This window comes from Nicotiana tabacum, chromosome 24 (assembly GCF_000715075.1).
Source record: "Nicotiana tabacum cultivar K326 chromosome 24, ASM71507v2, whole genome shotgun sequence".
NCBI classification, from domain to species: domain Eukaryota; kingdom Viridiplantae; phylum Streptophyta; class Magnoliopsida; order Solanales; family Solanaceae; genus Nicotiana; species Nicotiana tabacum.
In genome coordinates this window covers 62,413,057-62,433,637 of record NC_134103.1, presented here as the reverse complement: position 1 = coordinate 62,433,637, position 20,581 = coordinate 62,413,057, and the positions used below count along the sequence as shown (strand labels likewise).

Here is a 20,581-nt window from a genome sequence, read left to right as displayed (position 1 = left end):
ATAGTCTCCGAGATCCTGTCTCCTCAATCAGCAGCCGCCGTAACCAGAAGTACCTGAATCTGTACACAAGGTGCAGGGTGTAGCGTGAGTACAACCAACTCAGTAAGTAACAAACCCAAACTGTGGGCTGAAATTTGTGACAAACTCAACCGGCATAATTCAATACAGAAAATAACAGTGCAAAAATGTAGACATGCTTTCAAGTTTGATAGATATCTTAAGACAGTAAAATGGATCAATCTGAATGATATGAAAAATATAACTCATCTACTTCTACCATGTCAATGCACATGTTGTATGTGATGCACCATGCTGACACCCTCATGTGCTCACACTCTCAAATGCTCAATCACTCGGTACTGTATATGGCCCAAAAGGCCTAGGGAAGATTCATCTCGGAATATATACGTCACTGACCATCAGTCATCAAGAATCGAGTAGGGAAAATCCAGCCCATGGAGAAGATCCATCTCTAGGTATAAAATGCTTTAGACAAGATCCATGTCCAGGGAAGATCCATCCCTCAATAATATCAACCGCGCTCACTGGGGGGTGTGCAGACTCCGAAGGGGCTCTTTCAGCCCAAGCGATATCATAAATTAGTATAACCACTGCGACGTGCAGCCCGATCTCATAAATGTCACTCATAATCAGGCACTCGGCCTCACTCAGTCATCAATCTCTCCAGTCTCTCTCTCACGGGATCACAATGTCATGATACTAGCCGAAAACAATAATATGATGCATCAATAAATAATAACAGAGACTGAGATGAGATATGAAATGAATGAATATGACTGAGTACGAAATATCAATGAAATCAGTAAGACAACAGCAAGAAACGACCACTATGGGTCCCAACAGTACCGGCATAAAGCCTAACATGACATCTAGCATGAGTGACAGTTCAATTACTTTATCACATGATGAAAACACGGATATCAACAAGATAGAACCACTATACGGTGCTATGGAGTCAACCAGGTCACAATTCTCATGGTGCACACCCGCACGCCCATCACTTGGCATGTGCGTCACCTCAATACCAATCACATAACACATAATTTAGGGTTTTGAACCCTCAGAATCCAAGTTTAAAAGTGTTACTTACCTTAATCCGGGCTAAATTCTACTCCAAAATGCCCCTGCCTCTCAAATCCGTCTCCAAACGTCCCGAATCTAGCCACAAGCAGTACAATACAATCAATATAGGCTAAAGGAATTAATTCCACAAGAAAAATACGAAATTATAGCCAAAATACGAAATCGACCCAAACCCGGCCCCCAGGCCCACGTCTCGAAATTCGACAAAAGTCACAAAATCTGTAAGCCCATTCACTCACGAGTCTAACCAAGTAGTTTCTTTTTCCGCAGCCAGGCGGTCCATATTCTCCTTCCATCGATCACAATCGGCCTTGACCTGATCGACTTTTCCCCGAAGCAGCTCGATCCTTTCAACCTTTTGTTGCAGCTGAGATAATGAAGTATTAGCCTCCACAGTTGAGTCGAGTCCATACTTTATCAAAAGGATGCTCACATGCTTATCTAGCTCGGCCTCTTCCTCACAAGCCTTGGCCAAATCCGCTTGAAGGTCCTTTATAGTTTCGTCTTTTTGACCGCAGAGAAGCTTCAGAGCGTTCCTCTCCTGTGAGACCTTTTGGAGCTCGGTTTCACACTGGCTGAGGTCAGCTCGAAATTTGGCGAAAGCCAATACAAAAAGGAAAACACAAGTCAGATTTAGAGAAAAAAGAGTAAAGAAAAGAAATGTAGTAAACTGATTCTTACACGAGATAAGGGACGTTAGGCCTCTTCTAAAAGAATAGAAGCGTCACTGATATCAGAGGCATCATCGACTCCAGTAAAGTAATCCCGAAAGGGATCCCCTACACTAGAGCCTCCGCCTATATCAGGGGTCTTCAACTCTCTAGCTTCCCTTAGTGCCTCCTCAGAAAAAGTCGGAAGAGAAGGCAAGTGACATGCTGTCATGGTCCCGAGAAAGTCGCTCAGGACGCTATGATCGATCTTTGGGGTATCAGAACCGGCCCCGTCCGGTGTAGTTGTAGATGGCCGAGAAACGATCTCGGCCTCTGGTAATTCGGGATCCTCACCCGATTTCTTTCTAGAAGCCTCCTCGACACGAGGCTTGATTTTAGCAGCCGTCGTCGGCTCAGAAGGTTTGGTGACCTCGACGGCTTTACTAGGTCGGACCGTTAGTGCCAAGGCATTTTTCTCTTCTTTGTCTCTCAGTTTTTGGACTGAGTCCATCGTGAGAGCGATTACTTTCCTCCTCACCCTTAGAGGTTTGGGCTTGGGGTCCTCGGACTGCGAGGCAGTTTTCCTCTTCTTGTCTTTCCCCTGCTTCGGAACCGGGGACTTGGTTTCTTCCTCGCCACTTGAAGGCCTCAAAATGGCATCCTTGGTCAGGCCTACATGAAAGAAAATTAGTGACGAATGAAATATAAAAAGTGTTTCAGAACATGAAAAAGGAGATCTTTACCGTGGTTCTTGGCCTCTCATCTGCCCCTTGCCAAATCACGCAACGCGTGTTCGGCATAAGTGGAAGTTGAGGCTAACTTCCGAACCCAATCTTCGAGGTTAGGTGTCGCTTGAGGCATCCAAGGAATAGCTGCATGTCGAAAGGGGGTTCAGGGTCAGGAACCAAATACAAAGTTTAAAAGATCACTTACGGTCGAAGTTCCACTCCTCAGGGAACGGCATCTTCTCTTCCGGGATAGTGTCGCGGGTCCTCACTCGTATAAAACAGCTCATCCAACCCCGATCCTTGTCCTCGTCGATGCTCGAGATCAAGGCCTTCGTTGCCCGGCGTTGGAGCCTGATTAGTCCTCGATAGATTCGAGGCCGGTACAACCGCATGAGGTGATTTAGAGTAAACTCTAGCCCCTCAGCCTTGCTAGAGAAGAAGCACATCATGATTACTATGCGCCATAGAGAGGGTGGATTTGGCCGAGGGTGACCTAATATCTCTTACAGAGATCAATAATCACTGGGTCGAGGGGACTCAATGTGAAGGGATAAGTGTAAACACTTAGGTACCCCTTCACATAAGCGGTGATGCTCTCTTCGAGAGCAGGAATTTGCACCACGACCTCGGGACCCTAGTTGCATTCCCTTTTCATGGCCTCGATGTGGCTCTTCGTTATTGAGCACATGTACATCGACACATGCTCACATCGGCCCGGGATCGATGAAGGGTTTTCGACCTTGAAGTCGAATTTTAGAGTACACGGGCCGGGAACATACTCGTGGGGAAGCGGCTCCACCGGCGCCTTGCCGTCGGACGGCCGGGAAGAGAAGCAAGAAGCTTTCTCCTTCTGCGGTACGGTCTTTGAGGTTTTCGCCATTTGTATAAGTAAAGAAGAGCGAAGAAAGATGAAAAATTGGTGGTTTCGGTGCTAACGAAGATGGCTCTACAGATGGCGAAAAGGAGGAGACGAAAAGAGTGAGAAGACTTAGAAGTTTGATTAGAGCAAAAGTAAAGTTTGACTCAATGAAGGAGCGGGTATTTATAGGCTCACGGCGACGGTTCGGTGGCGCTAGTGGCCGACCGCTAACTGACAGGCATTAATGATTTGGGGAACTAAACTGACGGGACATTTCGGTCACATCTGTCACTTACGCCATGCGGACGACGTCATGATCGAGGTTTCGGAAAATCAAGGCTCAAACCGTTTCTTATCATTTTATTCCAAGAAACGTAGGGATTATCTGTATACGGTCAAAATCGGGCATGTCCGAGTTCATAGGCATGAGGAGCTGCCTCGAGAGTTAGCTCGTAATAGACCAGGCTCGAGCTCAATGGCAGAGTATGGAGCATGAAGATCGAAGTGCTCGCTGAAAATCGAGACCGAGCATGACCGACTTCGAGTAAGGCATAATAACGAAATGGCGAGATATTAGCAACCGACCGAAGATCTCGGCGAAAATCCCGGAACAGATCAAATCAAGCGGTTATTGACGCCAATCATGGAATTTGTTTCCGTTATTAGAATTGTACCTTATTTAGGATTCCTCTACTATATAAAGAGGGACCACATTCATTTGTAAGGGGGATGGATTGACTAATAAACACATACACATACATTGCTTTCTCTATTTCACTTACTATCTATTACTGCTCATCACTGTTTATTGTCTGTTCTTTATTGTTCTTATTACCCAACCTCGAGACCATCTCGAATCAAAGTCGAAAGCACTACCAGAACACTGGTTTGATTTATTTTACTATTCAGATTATCTATTTAATTCCTTGTTTATCAATTAGCATTGGATTAAATCATGTATCCTTGAAACCACTAAATAAGTTTAGTTGTTACTCGAAATTCTAGGGTAAACAATAGGTCAAATTGTGAAGAATAAGAAATTCTTGTCGTCTAAATTTTTAATTTTTAAAACTTAATTATTTTCCTTCTCTTGGTGACATTGTCTGCTTTCCAAATAATCTCTCTATACCTACCTAACAAAATTGATCACAATATCATGGGCTAGCATGCAGATGGAATTTCAGGTTCTTTTCTCAACTAATCTAATAGGAGGAAACTTAATAGTAGGCCAAAAGATAATGTAGACAATTAAATTAGACATACAATAGACACATCTCCTCAAGAATGACCATGCTTAACCAATAGAAAAGTTGTGATTATCAGTACCAAAATCATCAGGAATCTTGCATTTCATCAGATTCAAATTTAATTAGCTATTGAATGAACATGATACTTCAACAACAAAGTTCAAAAAAATGTTGTCTGAATTACCTGTATCAGTTGCACCAGGAAAAAGCTGCTCGACCAGAAGCCTTCACACTGTATCCTCCCGCAGCAGTATTACTTAGTCCCAAGAAATCCAGACTTTTTTTTTTTTTGAATAATGGTGGTGTATGGCCAGCTTGGACGTACCTCGACTATTCCAACAGATAACTGTATCACCCACTATTACAGGTACCAGGTAACTTTGGTCACCAAGGTTTAGGCAGATAGGAAAAGAATCACCTAATATTTTTGGTCTCTGCTAGGGGTGGCAATTTGAGCCCAAACCCATTTGACCCGCCCAAGTTTGGGCGGGTTATTGACCCGCTCATTTGTTGAACTCGGCCTATCTTGACCCAACCCATTTCAGCCCATCTAAAGTTGGGCTGATTTTCAGCCCAAATTGATACATGAGTAATTCTGTTAAAATAACTTAAAAATAATTTTGTTTTGTTGGATATGTTATATATATGACCATAACAAAAAAAAAAGTCTTATTTGATAATTAAAAATTCATAAGAAAATAATACACATTAATTAAAGCTTGATAAAAGTTGGACGGGTTGGGTTATGACCCAAATTTTAGCCCAACTTGATCCAATCTATCTCAGCCCAAGTTACTTTTGGGCGGGTCATACATTAATTAAAGCTTGATAAAAGTTGGGCGGATTGGGCTATGACCAAATTTCAGCCCAACTTGATCCAACTCATCTCAGCCCAAGTTACTTTTTTGCGGGTCAATGACCCGCCCATTTATTGACTCAACCCATTTTGACCCGCCCAAAATTAGCCCAACCCGCCCATTCTACACCCCTAGTCTCTCCTGGGATTTGAACACTGGTTTTCACCCACTTCTTTGACCATCATGCCCTTGGATGCAAAAGCCACAGAGATGATTTAGGCAATGCCTGTATGTATAATAGGGAGCAATCTAGAATCACAGGAAAACATTTAAAGATTCATGGGTATTACCATCAAATTTCTGATAAGTGTGATGGCACAAAACAAGACAAGACACAACTCATCACAATTTTGAATAAAGTAGATGATAATGAGGCTTACATGTAGGAGGACCTTAGTAGAAAACTTGGTTGATTCGTTACCTAATCATGATGTATATAATTTTGTGGATAGGTAAAGAAACAGCTCAAAAAGTATATAATTTTGTGGAGTTCTGGACCCTTCAATTTGCGTTGCTTTCATAATCATGATGTATGAACATGGGTACTGCATAAACCTGGCATGCCAAGCCGGAAATTTGTAAATATAAGACAACTCATACTTAATATTCAAACCTGGATCTAGCTATATTAATGCAGATTAAGGATCATCAACCATTGAAGTCTATTCACATTACACAAATTAATAAGGCAATCACTGCATTGTGTCCTACATGAGAAGACCTCAGTTAAAAAATGTTTCAGCGAAATACAAAGGGCATTTAAAGGTTGGGGCAGGAGCCCAGGCCCCGAGACACTCCTGCCAATGGATTTTCATCTCAGTTCTCTAGCTTCAGAAAAGGATGCTAGGAAAGCCGTTTAACTCATTACTGAATTCAGAAAACAAAATCATTTCCTTATGGCTGCAAGGCGCGGAACACGCGTAACTTCAAGCTCCAACTAAAGATCTCAGTGAGTCCTTAACTCCTGAAGATATTGTCCTACTTTCTGTGCTCCAATAAGCAGGGCATCAGCAGCAAGAACGACTCCAACCTGTAACAGAAAGCATTAGTTCACTAAAGAACCAGAATATTGTCCTATTCAAAAAGGGAAGAGAACCAAGTACCAATCGGGCAGAAAAAGTCAATCGGTAACCCCAACCTTCTTTAGCAGCAGCATCTCTCTGTTGGTCAGTCCAACTGACAATATCCAAAGAATTGTAAGTGATTACAAAGAAAACTGCTTTATGACAAAAGTTAATGGGACATGCGGACTGCAGGTCTATTAATACAAGTCTGTGATCTAAGCTTTTCTCCCAAGCACCAACTCATTATGATAAAGAGAGCTTGTAATTTTGATAAATAATCAAGTAGAATATGTGGGGAATACTTCTTAATGAGAGGCAATCTATTGGATGTTTGTTTGGCATGAGTAACCTACGAGCCCTTACTTCAGGTATGTGCTACCACTATAGCTAGTGAAATCCTTTGAATCATAGAAATGGCGACACATTCGTAAAGAGAGATAAATATTCCTTTCACTCTAGAAGGCTAGCTCAAATGAACAATCAGAAGGAGCATCTCCAATAGTAAAGCAGCAACATAGTGGATCAGTATGCTAAACTACATGGCATTGTGCTATTTATTCAAAGTGATAGAAAGAACTTGTGATATACAGGTGCAGTGCTTAATTGATGGCATCATCTGTGGTTACATGACATGAGATTGTACTTTAATAACAGATAAGGATGACATACAGCTGTTTTACATCAAAATTTTGACACCAGAAGTAAGAAGTCATTATCAGATATGAAGGCATCTAGAAGTACAGGCACGGGCATGAAATAATTACCCGAGGAACTCTGAAAGCCCACCAATTCCTGCGAACTTAAATGGTTGAGGACCTTCTCTTTCAAGATCCTGATCCAAAATGTATTTAAATATATGAACTTGTATTCTGGAAAGATGAACATATATTAAAGCAAAAAAGACGCAAGTAAGATTAATTTGAAACCTCTTCTTCAGCAGCTTCTAAACCACCTTGAACCCAGAAAATGTTGTTGTAACCAGCATTGTATAGCACCTCACAAGCCGCAATGGACCTGCCTGATGCAACGGGTTACGCATGATTAATATGGAACACAAATCAGCAGATTTGTCATGAACATAAGGATCTTTCAGTGCCTACTCTATCTGTCTGACTATGGACCTACTACCAGCACGAGACGCTTACTACCTCAGAAACTGACACTCTGCCACTTAGATCTATACGCACTCCTCGATTGCTCCTTTTAATGTGGAAGAAAGCAGTCAAGTGTTACGCTACAAAGGATTCAATTTATGATACATCAGATAGTTGCATATTGAATCGTCATATTCGATACCATTGAAAATTCCAGATTCTCATAATTCAGATTGAATTGTAAACTTGGGACACCATGGAGATACATGAACATCCACTCCCTTTGCAACAGTAGTGTACTGACTGATTTCACCTAGATTCTTCCCAAGCTACTTGTACTCAGCGGAGTGCAAAGTTTTACTTTATAGAAGAGAATCTGAAATGTGGTTAATAGACAGATAAATTCACCTCAATCCCTTCTGGCATGCCACAATGAGATCTGTATCTTTGGCAAATTTCTCCTCAACATTTGATAAGAATTGTCTGTAAAGGATATTATTTTATTCTTTATAATCAAAATAAGGAACTGAAACAAAGAACAAATCTACGAGTTAAAATAAAAGGGGTTGTTTATAGCATACTTGTTGAAAGAGAGAGAAGGCACACCACTCCACCAACCTCCTATTGTGAAGAAGATACATGAATTAGTGATCAGAACCTTAGAGAATGCACTATGACAGTCAAAAAGACGTTTATTTATTTAATTACAAATTTATATGTAAGCGTATCAAACACAACCAATCTGAGAAATATTAAGTCAACCATATAAATAAAAGAGATCATGGTGGTATATTTCTCTTGTGAAAGAAATTTTTCTGTCACTATTTTCAAAACAACTTGAGATTGTTCCATTGTTATACGAACTAGAAAAGGATTTTTGTTGCACGGGTACTCCAAAGAGGTTTTCACACATATGCTTTGTGCAATAGTTTGAAAAAGATTAAATTCTGTAAGTAAAATGTCAAACAAAAGATTAACAATCTGAACAGTCAAATTTCGTACTCCAAATTGCGATTATATCAAACTTAAGATCTGTCATTTGCACTTCACTAAGGAATACAATGAAGAAAGAAAGAGAAGGGATGAGGTCTACACTTGTGACGTACCAAACATGGATAATTATACATCACACATAAGCTGTATGTCTTTGTGTCTCATCAAGTAACTACAAAGATAAAAATATAGTAAAAATGTATCTTCTGTGTGTCACAAGGAAAGTTTGTTACCCAACAAAAAGTTTGTTGCTTTCCGGGAAAGAATACCAAGTTCTAAACTAGTATCGACATCAAAAATTGGAATCCAGGTGGAGCCTTTTACCCAGGCCTGCAAAACAGTTGAGAAAATCATGATAACTAGGACAATAAAATATCACGATCATTTAAGCAGGAAAGTATTTGGCTTTTAATCTAATTCATATCCCAAAAGGCATGAACCTAGAGTTTAAGAGGAAATTTTTTCAACAAAATTTGGGCGTTCACACATCACAAACTTTAATAAGCTTAGACGATGCACTTGAACCATAGCAAGGAGCTTTGAAAGAAGAAAAGCCACTGACATGCAGAGTTCAGCAAAGACTGGCACAATTATTAAATGAGAATTGTGTAAAGCATGTAAAGTGAAATGACAGGAAGCTGGAAGGGAAACAATGCTGAACCATTTAGCATTTGCCTCGTAATGTGGATAGTAGAGAGAAGTGATTTTTGAAGGAAAGTCGAATCCACCTTCTTTCGCTCCATAGAGGGACGAACATCAAGCAGCGTTTTGTTTGAGAGTTGAATTGCATAACCAGCTTCCCTTGGGGTAAGAACTTTAACTTTCCCATCTCTGATCTAGAACAAAAAGGGAACACAGATGTTATTCTCATAGTATAACATTGAAGAACTTAATAAAGGATAAATCATGGTTAAGATGTTTCCATACAGCACAAATTAATTGTTTACGCGACTTATAATTTCTAACAAGTTGAAACTGTGATATAACTCATCACCTAGAGGGGCTTGGAAGACATTCTTTAATTGCAATAACAAACTCTGATCTTGCCTTAAAAAGAAGGCCAAATCAAACATTGTTGCAACTATGTATGCAGTAACTTATCCACTTCCTCTAGGTTGGCAGTTAATTGGAAAAGAAGTTCCTAGGAGAACAAAACATGTTCATAGTCCCCACTTTCATTTTTGACACCTGAATCCAAAGAAGGGCATCTATGCTATTCTTAGAGCTAGCTAATTACTCTAAAAACATGAAACAACCACAAACAACGGACTGAACCATGGGAAATTCAAAGAGTAAGATATACTTTTGTGGTTTTGCCTTTTTATGTTCTTTTTAGGGACACATAACCATCCCCTCTAGTTTTCCGATCCATCCATAACTCCCTCACAGATTATCTTTAAATTTGCTATCATTATTATCCGAAAAGTGAACTAAGCAACTCTTTTATTTTTAATCTTTCCCCACTACGTTCTCTGTCCATCTCATTCTTCTTCTATGGCAACTGAAATAAACCTAAGCTACTTCTTTTATGTAGAAACAAACCTGACGCCATACTTTTTTCATTGTCATTCTTTTCTTTGTTTTCACTTTTTTCATTGTCATTCTTTTCTTTGTTTTCGTCCTTGACTCTTATATCTAGCAGTAGCTACAAAGTTCACTAACAATATTTCTTTATTATAGGAACTGCAAGGGGGAGAAAGAAAAAAAAAATTGCAAATAAGAAAAGGAAACCCAGACAACTTAGGAGCCAATCGCACGCACTACATTAGCCTGAGACCAGAAAAACTTTATCCACATTTCCCTTGGCAGTAATTTGAAAAACAATTTACTACATATAAGGGATGTCCGGGTTCAATCGTGGAATTCACAAATGGAAAATTATGAATATTGCATTAAACCACAATGTAAAAGATTAATCCATTTAAAAGCATTGCTATTTAATAGTATTGATTGGTAACCTAAACAAATGGTAAATAACAAGTGAAACACTTATAGGGTAAAAAATTCATCCTATTCCATAGAAATTAACCCTTAATTTTTCATCTATCTCCATCTACATGTCTGATCATAAGTACCAAAAGAAATATTGGAATATTAGTCTGAGAAAAATACCAGAGCGTCCCATCTCTTTTTAGCAGCAGCCATATCTTTCATTTGCTTCAACTCATATTTTTCTTGCATCCTTATAATGCCACTTCTATACTGAACCAAACCAAACATATCCCAATTCAGAAATCTCAACTAGAAATAAGTACATGGTACGCAAACGAAATGAACAAAAAAAACCGCACCAACAAGATACACGAACCTTTGTGGGTGCACTGGATTTTAGAGAAGATGGAAATGGAGAGCTAAGAAAATGGATTGAACCGACATGTTGACACCTATGTTCTTTTTGACATGTTCTAAGAGCACTGAGGGGTAGGAGCCCATGAGCTAAAGCTTCCATTGTTGAGAGCAGAGAGAAATAGAGAAGATTTGAGTAGCTTATCCACTCTTTTCTTGATTCTTGTACTCTGACTTACCCGCGGTTTGTCGTGTACTCCCTTTATTCCAAAAGGATTTAAGCTTATATATGCTTCCAATGTATAAAATTTTCAAATTATAGAGTAGTGGAGAACTTAGTTTTCTTTGAGATGAAAATGGGTATATTAAGTTATGTATAATGTATAGTAAATTTTAATACAATAAACCAAAACTATTCAACAAGAAATAATTTATGCATTGTAATTCCTGCAATACTAATTCCTATGTAGTTAATTCTTACATTAATAGTTCCTACATGACTAATCCCTGCATAACTTGGTTTCCAACTAAACAGACCCCTTAGTGCTCGTTTGATTTGAAGATAAAATAATATAAGTATTGGTTTGTATGTTGAATTTGTGTAGCAAATCATGCTATAAGTTAATGACCCAATTGGTGTATTTATACCTAATATAACTTTGTATAACAATATATGAAATAAGTTATACATCCTTCGATTAAAAATAAAAGACAAAATTACTCTTTGTCGTCTCCTCAAAATCAAAATCAATCTCCTTTATATCCCATTTTTAGTATATATAAAAAAACGCCCAATAAAAAGTAATCTTGCGTAATTAATCTATGAATTGCTAATTCATACATATCTTGTGCTCAACCAAAAGATTTAAAGTTCCCGAAGCAAGAAAGAACGACATCGAAAAAGTTTGGAAACTTAAAAATGCAATTCTTTTTTATAGTGGTGGTGCAGTACAGCAACTTGTGCCAACTTGTGCAATTCACTGAATATTTAAATGTATAAAGTCCACTAAGCTTGAAGACACATTTATTCCTGTAATAAGACTCATTTTCCACTCAGTTTCCACATCCAGACCAACGACAATGGCTAAATTCTTGTCATGCCTGGCTGATCTTAAATTCCTCCTGTATCTATGATAAACACCAAAATTTGAATAATAATAATAAACAAATGAATTCTAACGAGGCAAGAGTCCAAGAGAAAGCCAGTTAATGCAAAATGAAATACAGGCCAAATAAAGGTTTTGGATGGTAAGACATATTCACAAAGGATATAATTCATATTATCAGTCAAAGGATGATCTCTTGCCCCAATTTAGCTGCTTTTACAAGAGCGTCTGCAAAATACTCTCAGTTGTCCTGAGAAAACAATTCATACACATTTAATGGAACCTACAACTAGCACTTGAGAAAGGTATTCCCATTGAAACTGCAGTCTACATTATGCATCTTTCCATTAAAGACCTCTGTGATACAGATTGTAAGGGAATGATTGTGGCGAAGAATCTCCACAAAACTCTCTTCAAGAAACGAGTTACGAAGTTAAATGGATGGACCTTTGCAAGAAATATCTTCACCAAAGAGTTCAGTTATTCCTTTAGCAGGATCCTTCTGTTTTACAAGTGACTCTCCAACTAGCACCTACAAAATCCAATGACATTTATGATATATGCATCACATAAAATTGAAAATATGGCATATGAAAACAACTGATAAATTGAATCTAACATAGCAGATAATGGGCACAAGATTTGTCAAATGAAGACAAAAGGAACTAAGTGAAATAACTTCAGAATAGCAACGACAATGTATCCTAGTAACTATATGCAGTCCGCAGTAAGGATTTCAAGATTATTAAGACAACTTACTGCTTTAACACCAGCTTCTTGTACATAAGCAACATCAGCAGGTGTAAAGAGTCCAGACTCCCCAACCACCTAGAGAATTAAAGTATCAAGAAACATCACAACTTATTGAGAGAACAAATTACAAAAGAATAATAATTATAAAATATATGCATAGAAGTTCTTACAATTATGCCCTCCTGACGGATCCTTTTCCCACGTTCTCCTTCAAGAAGGTTTTTGGTATTGCTAATGTCCACCTTGAATGTTCCTGATAACATAAGAAGTTAATTTATGGGCCAATAAGTCTTCAACAATTTAAGTGTGAAGTTGACATGCATGTGCCTATACTTGGTTTACTATGCTCGTACAGTTTTCACTTGCCCTACAGGCAGCCAAACAATTTGCTTCTGATAGTAATTGACGACATGTATACAAAACAAGTAATGATCAATGAGTAGTGTTGTAATAAAGAAAATACCAAGATCTCGTAAAGTTGATACGCATGTGCCAATACTTGGTTTACTATGTTTGTACAGTTTTCACTTGCCCTACAGGCAGCCAAACAATTTGTCTCCTGATAGTAATTGACGACATGTATGCAACCAAGTAATGATCAATGAATAGTGTAGAATTAATAGAGCAAATACCAAGATCTCGATTATTGATGCCAATAAGCTCAATCCCATCGATTCCGAGGACGCGATCCATTTCCCTCTCATCATGCACCTAGAAGATGAACAACCAGGAAAAATAATTGAATATGCTAAGAATTTAGGAAATAAATAGAGGCTGAGAAAGAGATGCTGTTTCTCTTGAAAAGGAAACAGAATCAAGGCAAAGAAAGATGAGAATTCTCATCCATCAGCTAAGAATGTCAAATTACATTGAAAATACAGGGGAAATCAAAGCAAACATATGCAGCTACAGAAGAGCTTTCGACAAGAAAGAAACTTGTTGCACACATAATACATTATGAATCATTTTACCTAACTTAGAAAATGCAATTTCACTTTTTTCCGCTTCTTGGTTAACGAAATGAAGAACAAAAGCTTGGCAACACATCAATGTATCGAAGATAAATTTTCCCCCTTTTGGTCCAAAGGATCAAAAACTAAGAGTGAAGAAATCAAATTTTACCTCAACTAGCGCCGTCAATCCAAGTAATTTGCAGATCTTAGTCATATACATGATGTCAAGATCTGGTAGAACAGCAGCAATTAAAAGAATTGCATCGGCACCTTTAATACGAGCATAGTAGATTTGCCAAGCATCTACAACAAATTCTTTACACAGCAAAGGACACTGCAAACGGTGGAGTTTAATGGAAAAGTTGATAAATTATAGCTTGTATAACAAACTCTAAGCTAACCTGCATACCTCTACTCCAGCATTTCTTATGGCCTCGAGATTTTCAAAGCTTCCCTAATTGATCAAATGAAGGAATGTGTCAATTTTAAGAGAAAATCACGTCTAAGCACATCATGATTCACCAATATGGTCTACAAGCAAATCTATGATGGAAAATGACATTCCTCTGAAATACTATTCCAAAAGTGACGACTAATAAGAATGTAAAAATCATCATTTTCATATATCCTAATCAGCTAGTCTGGTAGATTTCACTATTTCCCATAGTCATTCATAGTACAAAGAGTACAAACCTTCTAAGAGTTTTGAAAAATGAAATTTTACCTGAAAATACTTCTCGTCTGTCAAAACACTAAGGCATGCTGCCCCACCTTTTTCGTAAGCTTTGGCAATCTCTACCTGTCAAATAAACATAAAAAGTTTGAAGTAAAGGTCCATCTGAAACATTGAACTCACTTTGACGATGGTTTGACCAAAAGGCTAGGGTTCTTTGTCAACGACCATGAGATTCGCGCAGCGGAAGATCCTGAATTTGCTCATATTGGTAATAAAAGCCTGAATAGATGTTGTTTATTTTCTACGCTCGTTATAGAAAGTTAGGTCTAAAGCAGTTCAAAGTCAAAATATGGCCGGAAGAAGAAAATAATCATATGAACCTATGGAACAGATCCTATTCAAGTAAGGTGTCTGATGAACTTAATCTCGCATATGACTTAAACTCTGCCTTTTTGGCATCTGGCTCTTTTATTTCCAATAAATATAGTTCCTGGATGAAGACCACATTTACAAGAAGGGGCAATTTTGGGGGCTGCAAGCATCCAGTGTGACAACTGAAAACTTGTGCGCAAGCAAGATTTCATTTGCTTGATGATGCAGGACTAAATAAATGTAGTATCTTTTCCAACTTACAGGGTTGACAAACATTAGATCCGCCATCTCATTTGAAGAATTTCCAAGAAAAACAAAGATGGCCATTTTTAGCATTTGACTTCTCTAAAAAAAAAAATCATTTTTTTATAAAGTTATATTTGACTTTTTTATTTATAAGGTGTATATTGGGTTATTTTGTTGTTGTTGGTATATTTGACTGCTATATGCGGCTCTTCCAAAATAAAATGAAAACTAAAAACCAGCTGAAGCTAAGAAACAGGGATTCAACAGGCTGCTACCAATACTAGTTGAAGATCTCTTTTACCTTGACATTTAAATGCATGGAAACCAATAATCAGTTTCCTTTTTTTTCTTTTTTCTTTTTCTGGAATGAGGTAAAAAAGAAACCTAGCTGACTGAATCCAAGCTTGCAACTAAAAAGTTTCGGGAACTGTTAGATCAGTCAAATATTTTAGTGCTTGAAATGGGTGAATCAATATGGCAGTAGAGTCGGAAATAGTTAAACCTCTCTACAAATGCATTCTACTGTTTCAAAGGTGCGCTTGAAGCAAGGTGCAAAACATGTTGAGCGCTTTTCCTCGCTTAGCGGGCGCTTTAGTGTCGTCATCAAGGCTCTAAGTGTAATCCTGAAGAGGTCACACTATACAATTGATATTTCACTTTGTCGTATTCTCTTTTCAGTTTCTTTGTCCATATATTAGTTATTCATGCTTGAAGGGGAGCCTTGGAACAACGGTAAAGTTGTCTCTGTGTGACCTATAGGTCACGAGTTCAAGTCCTGGAAGCAGCCACTAATACTTGCATTAGGGTAGGCTGTCTACATCATACCCCTTGGGGGCGGCCCTTCCCCGGACCCTGCGTGAACGCAGGATGCCTTGTGCACCGGGCTGCCCTTTTTATAATTCTAAGTCTTGGACTACACATACATATTTGTATTTTTTCTCCATTTGCACCTTTCTTCATTGAAGCTCACGCTTTATTTGTGATTTTTGCTTAAAGCCCCAATGGAGGTTAAGTTTTTTTGCGCTTTTCAATTTTGATAACACTGATGCATCCAACTAGATTTTAATCTCAAACTAATCTAGTGAAGGATAAAAAGTGACCATTCTTCATCTATTTCATTGTTACCTAATGGTCAGTTATATGCTAATTTACATAAGAAATAGATCGCAAAGTTGTTTTCAATAATTTTAAATATATTTCACCATACAGTTCAGATGACTTACAATTAAGTGAGATTAGTCAGTAAATTCCTTTTTTTAATAAGGAGATCAGTCAGTAAATTTCGTTTCATCAATTTATCATTTTAGAGGATACAGATAGAATTCAACAGTTATTCCGTCACTAGATATCCTATCCTATAGCACAGAATTATGTCAAAAAGATGCCAAGTGTGCCGTTAATCTCTGATTAGCTTTCAAACCTAATTTCAAACAACAAAAGAAGTGGAAATTATAAAGGAACTTTCAATAACTAGATCAAGAATACATGTCTAACAAAGTAAGATTTCTTTTTATTTGATTTCACATGAAAATAAACATCACACTTACAGGATTAAAATCTTCTCGAAGTACTCCTCTACTTGGAGAAGCCTTCTTAACTTCAGCAATAAGACCAGGCAATCCAGTTCTCGAATATGATCTTCTGAGAGCTCCTAGAAAATCTCTAGCAGGTGGAGCACTGCTAATAGCTTTCTTCAATGCGGAAAGAGGTGTCCTCTCTTTCATCTGGCAATCCAACCTCCAGTTTTAATTCATAGATAATGAAACAAAGAATGACTATCATATGAACTCTCAGGCAGAATTTTGGATTTGAGCCTCATAGCTACCTGCGAAACTTCCTTGTCTTTGTACCATATAATTTCTTCTAGAATATTGCATGGAGTATTGCCTTCATTCTCCACTTGAAATTCAAAAGGGCCAACATAGTGCAAAGGAGGTCCTGTTGGTGGCCTCCTCCTAATTCTTATACCCTGACTTGCAGCTATTTCATCTTGCAATCTCTCCACTTCCCACTCCTTTATTTTGAGAGCATCTTCTTCAGAAATGGTGTCTTCAGAAATCACTGCAGATCCATCCTTCAATCAGAGCAATTACAATGCATCTTAGAACTGAGCGTAAGGAAGAGCAGCATTTCTCATGTATCCTTATGATGCTACCAAACAATCTAAAGGCCAAATGGCAGTTGGAAATATTCAAATTGAAATGAAATGTTAACAGGTATCAGACGAAAACTTTTATCATTTCAGGTTAGGAGTCAATAAATAAGTCAGTGCAATCACAACAATTTGATATGAATTGTAGAATATAGATATCACCACCCGCATAAAAAAGGAGACATGATTTTTATAAATTCTAAGAAATCAAACAACCCGATGCGCAAGTGATATGAACATGATTACAAAAATAATTATATCTAACCAGTCAGACTTTCTAAATCAGTCATAATGAATAGAAAATCATATATTATCACAAAACTTCGTTGATATGCTTTTAAACAGACAATGTACATAAGTTTATAGGATTTCAGTAAGCATCATTATTTGTGAGACCATCAAATGTTTAAGTATATCATTCTAAGGGGGAGATATGGACCACAAAATATGAAAACCTTGATATAATAACCCTGCATATCTTTCCATATGTGAAAGCCTTGGTGAACAGAGTTATCCGGTACCAATGTTGGTGAGACGTAATAAGTATCCGGTGGATTTAGTTGAAGTGCGCGCAAGCTGGCCCTAACACCACCGCTATAAAAAAATACCCTGCATATCTTCTAGGGCCCACCTTCAGAACACAATACCATCCTAAGGGCTCAATGTGTGCGTACATAATTTTCTGATCTATACAAAGACGTTCTGATTACAAAATAGACAATGCTCCCTTTGTCTCATTTGTGTGACACTATTACTATTTGGAAGTCAAACAGTTTATCTTTTTATGATGTTTTTAAAATCTGACCCTTGCTTGGTTCAGCAATGCAAACCATGAGGCCGACGTGGAGATGAGGCTTGATACTCAAGTAATCCCCAGGAGATGGAGTTTCAAGTATCTGAGATTTATAATTCAAGGTAATGGGGAGATTGACGAAGATATCACACATCATATTGGAGCGGGATGGATGAAATGGAGGCTCACATCCGGGGTCCTGTGTGATAAAAAGGTACCATCGAGTCTTAAAGATAAGTTCTACAGAGTGGTAGTTAGACTGACTATGTTGTATGGGGTGAAGTGTTGGCCAGTCAAAAACTCTCATGTCCAGAAGATGAAAGTAGCGGAAATGAGAATGCTAAGATGGATGTGTTGGCTTACTAGGAAGATAAGATTAGGAATGAAGATATTCAGAATAAGGTTGGAGTGGTCTCAATAGTGGACAAGATGCGGTGAGTGAGCTGAGACAGGACGGGCATGTGAAGAGGAGGTGCACTGATGCACCAGTCAGGAGGTGTGAGAGGCTGGCCATGGTGGGTCTGAGAAGAGGTAGAGGTAGGCCGAAAAAGTATTGGGGAGAGGTGTTTAGGAAGGACATGACGCAGCTGCAGCTTACCGAGTACATGACTCTTGATATGAGGATGTGGAGGTCAAGAATTAGGGTAGAGGGTTAGTAGGTAGACGCACGGTTTCTTTTTCATTTCAGTAGTATTAGTATTACACTCGCTTTCTCTTATTCTTAGATTTCTAGTATTACATGTTGTTTGCTTCAGTTATCCTATTTTTCTTGTTGTTGTTACTTCCTGCTTTTTTTCTTGCTATTGTTGCTGCTTCTTTTCCGTGACTATTTCTTTTCAGCCGAGATTTTATCGAAAACAAGCTCTTTACCTTCGCAAGGTAAGGGTAAGGTCTATGTACATACTACCCTCCCTATACCCCACTCATGGGATTTCACCGGGTATTATGTTGTTGTTGTTGTTGACACTTGCTTCAAGCTCCGGGAGAATGGCCCTACCCGATGTGATCTACACTGTATCTCGACTGTCTATGTTGTGGAGCAAACACTGACTCAGAGGAGAAAGAAACTCCTTCCTGAAGTGAATTCAAGCTGGTGCATCATCAATAGAAAGAGACGCTGTACTGAATATTATACCAGTGAAAAATCAGAATATTTAGTATTTCCGCTACCTGTTCTTGTTTATGCCAATTGCTCTGCTCCTTATCACAATATTTTTAATTTAGAAAAATTGTGAATTATAGTGTTTTTCATATAGTTTCTACATTTGTAAAATTTTATTCTAAGTGACTAAAAAGTCGATATCCAATGCATACCGACAGATTACATGGTTTACCTCTCATACTCTGATGCGATGCGAACCGGTAAGTGTTAGAAGTTGACAAATGAGAAGATTATTCGATCTTCTAGAGGCAATCATAACGCAATACCTAAACAATGAATGCACGATTCAAGAAGCTACCTGTTGAACTCGAACGGGCGGACATTGCAGCGAAGAGCGAGCTCGATCAGTCATGGAAATTCCGGTTGGAATTAACCTGGAGATTGCGAATTTCTTGGCAAGGGGTTGGAATGATAGCCTAGGTCTTGCCGTCGACGCTGCAGTTGCCGTCGCGGTAAAGGTGGTTCTCAATGGCACTACAGCTTCCATTACAATGTGTTGACTGCGGTGGAAGTGTAGGGCCGCCGTACGGAGAGTGGGGGCGATAGTTCCGGGAATAGAATGGGATGGCGATTTGGACCAGATTATTTGTCACTTTAGGTTGCACGTGTTTGTCAAATGGTCCCTTTATTTTACTCCCTTGCTTTCCTTATTAATCCGTTTTTAATTTCTTTTTATATTTTATATTTAATAATAATTAATTTTAATTTTTTTATTTTATTCATAATTAAAAAAAATTATAGTCGCACAATTATGTGAATGTGTTAAGACCAGAGAGAGTGACCGATAGATCATTTTATAAGTTGATTTGACCGAGGGACTTTCAAGTTTTAACTCTTGAACACGTGATCTTCTTTATTACTCCTAATGAGTATTGATGTGAGAATGACCTTCCCTTAATGATAAGAGGTGAAGTGAATAGTTTAGACCTTAGTCTTAAAGTTTTTCTTATTACAAATTAATCAACATATATTGATAAAATTATTTCTAAAAATAGGAAAATTTTCCCAAATTTCTATTATTGTCCCTCTTCTTCTTTCTCTTCCTACGCCCAAATCTGCCAATGTTGCCCCTTTTGGCTCGCAATTTCTTTTAATTTTTCACATAGAGCTCAATTTTACCTTGTTCTTTCTTCCTCCTTTCCTCTTGTGTATGGTATAAACCGAGCTCATCTATTGCATGACAGATCGGGGATGAAACATAATGGATTGAAAATCGACCCTGGGTTTCATCGAGTGTAGGTATGAGGTTAGAACATGCACCTTCAAGATTATCGAGCCTATGACCCCTGAACTAACTCTGACTTTGAATTAGCTCGAGAGAACATCATCAAACCAAAATAACAGAAGGCCGAAATATCCGTAATCGGTCGGACTCACGGCGTAAATCTCGGCACGTATCAATGAAATCGATTAATTAGCGAATCATGAGATATTTTACCTTATATAGAGTTGTACTTAAAGTAGGACTCCTCTACTATATAAAAGG

The 20,581-nt window shown here is 38.3% G+C and overlaps 2 protein-coding genes across 4 annotated transcripts; both read right to left on the bottom strand.

Annotated features, from left to right (window-relative positions):
- Positions 1–6,077: 6,077 nt before the first annotated feature.
- Positions 6,078–11,139, bottom strand: LOC107787072 (rhodanese-like domain-containing protein 11, chloroplastic). Its single transcript, XM_016608592.2, has 10 exons — positions 10,905–11,139; positions 10,709–10,798; positions 9,325–9,432; positions 8,830–8,926; positions 8,185–8,224; positions 8,012–8,086; positions 7,436–7,523; positions 7,274–7,341; positions 6,549–6,621; positions 6,078–6,475 (listed from the first exon to the last, which is right to left on the bottom strand). Exons 1-10 carry the CDS (start codon positions 11,043–11,045, stop codon positions 6,392–6,394), a joined length of 864 nt encoding a protein of 287 aa, XP_016464078.2. The 5' UTR covers positions 11,046–11,139; the 3' UTR covers positions 6,078–6,391.
- Positions 11,140–12,121: 982 nt separating this feature from the next.
- Positions 12,122–19,705, bottom strand: LOC107787073 (indole-3-glycerol phosphate synthase, chloroplastic-like). Of its 3 annotated transcripts, none has more exons than XM_016608593.2 (10): positions 19,394–19,705; positions 16,814–17,062; positions 16,536–16,712; positions 14,419–14,493; positions 14,104–14,148; positions 13,864–14,028; positions 13,374–13,452; positions 12,912–12,994; positions 12,748–12,816; positions 12,122–12,520 (listed from the first exon to the last, which is right to left on the bottom strand). In XM_016608593.2, exons 1-10 carry the CDS (start codon positions 19,580–19,582, stop codon positions 12,422–12,424), a joined length of 1,230 nt encoding a protein of 409 aa, XP_016464079.1. In that variant the 5' UTR covers positions 19,583–19,705; the 3' UTR covers positions 12,122–12,421.
- Positions 19,706–20,581: the final 876 nt, after the last annotated feature.

Coding starts and splice junctions, on each gene's coding strand:
- LOC107787072 (XM_016608592.2), bottom strand. CDS start 11,045: ATGGAAGCTTTAGCTCATGGGCTCCTACCCCTCAGTGCTCTTAGAACA. Junction 8,927..9,324: donor CCTCTATGGAGCGAAAGAAG/GTGGATTCGACT, acceptor ACTGTTTTGCAG/GCCTGGGTAAAAGGCTCCAC. Junction 7,524..8,011: donor GCATGCCAGAAGGGATTGAG/GTGAATTTATCT, acceptor TGCATCAGGCAG/GTCCATTGCGGCTTGTGAGG.
- LOC107787073 (XM_016608593.2), bottom strand. CDS start 19,582: ATGGAAGCTGTAGTGCCATTGAGAACCACCTTTACCGCGACGGCAACT. Junction 16,713..16,813: donor AAGACAAGGAAGTTTCGCAG/GTAGCTATGAGG, acceptor TTGGATTGCCAG/ATGAAAGAGAGGACACCTCT. Junction 14,029..14,103: donor TAAGAAATGCTGGAGTAGAG/GTATGCAGGTTA, acceptor CACCGTTTGCAG/TGTCCTTTGCTGTGTAAAGA.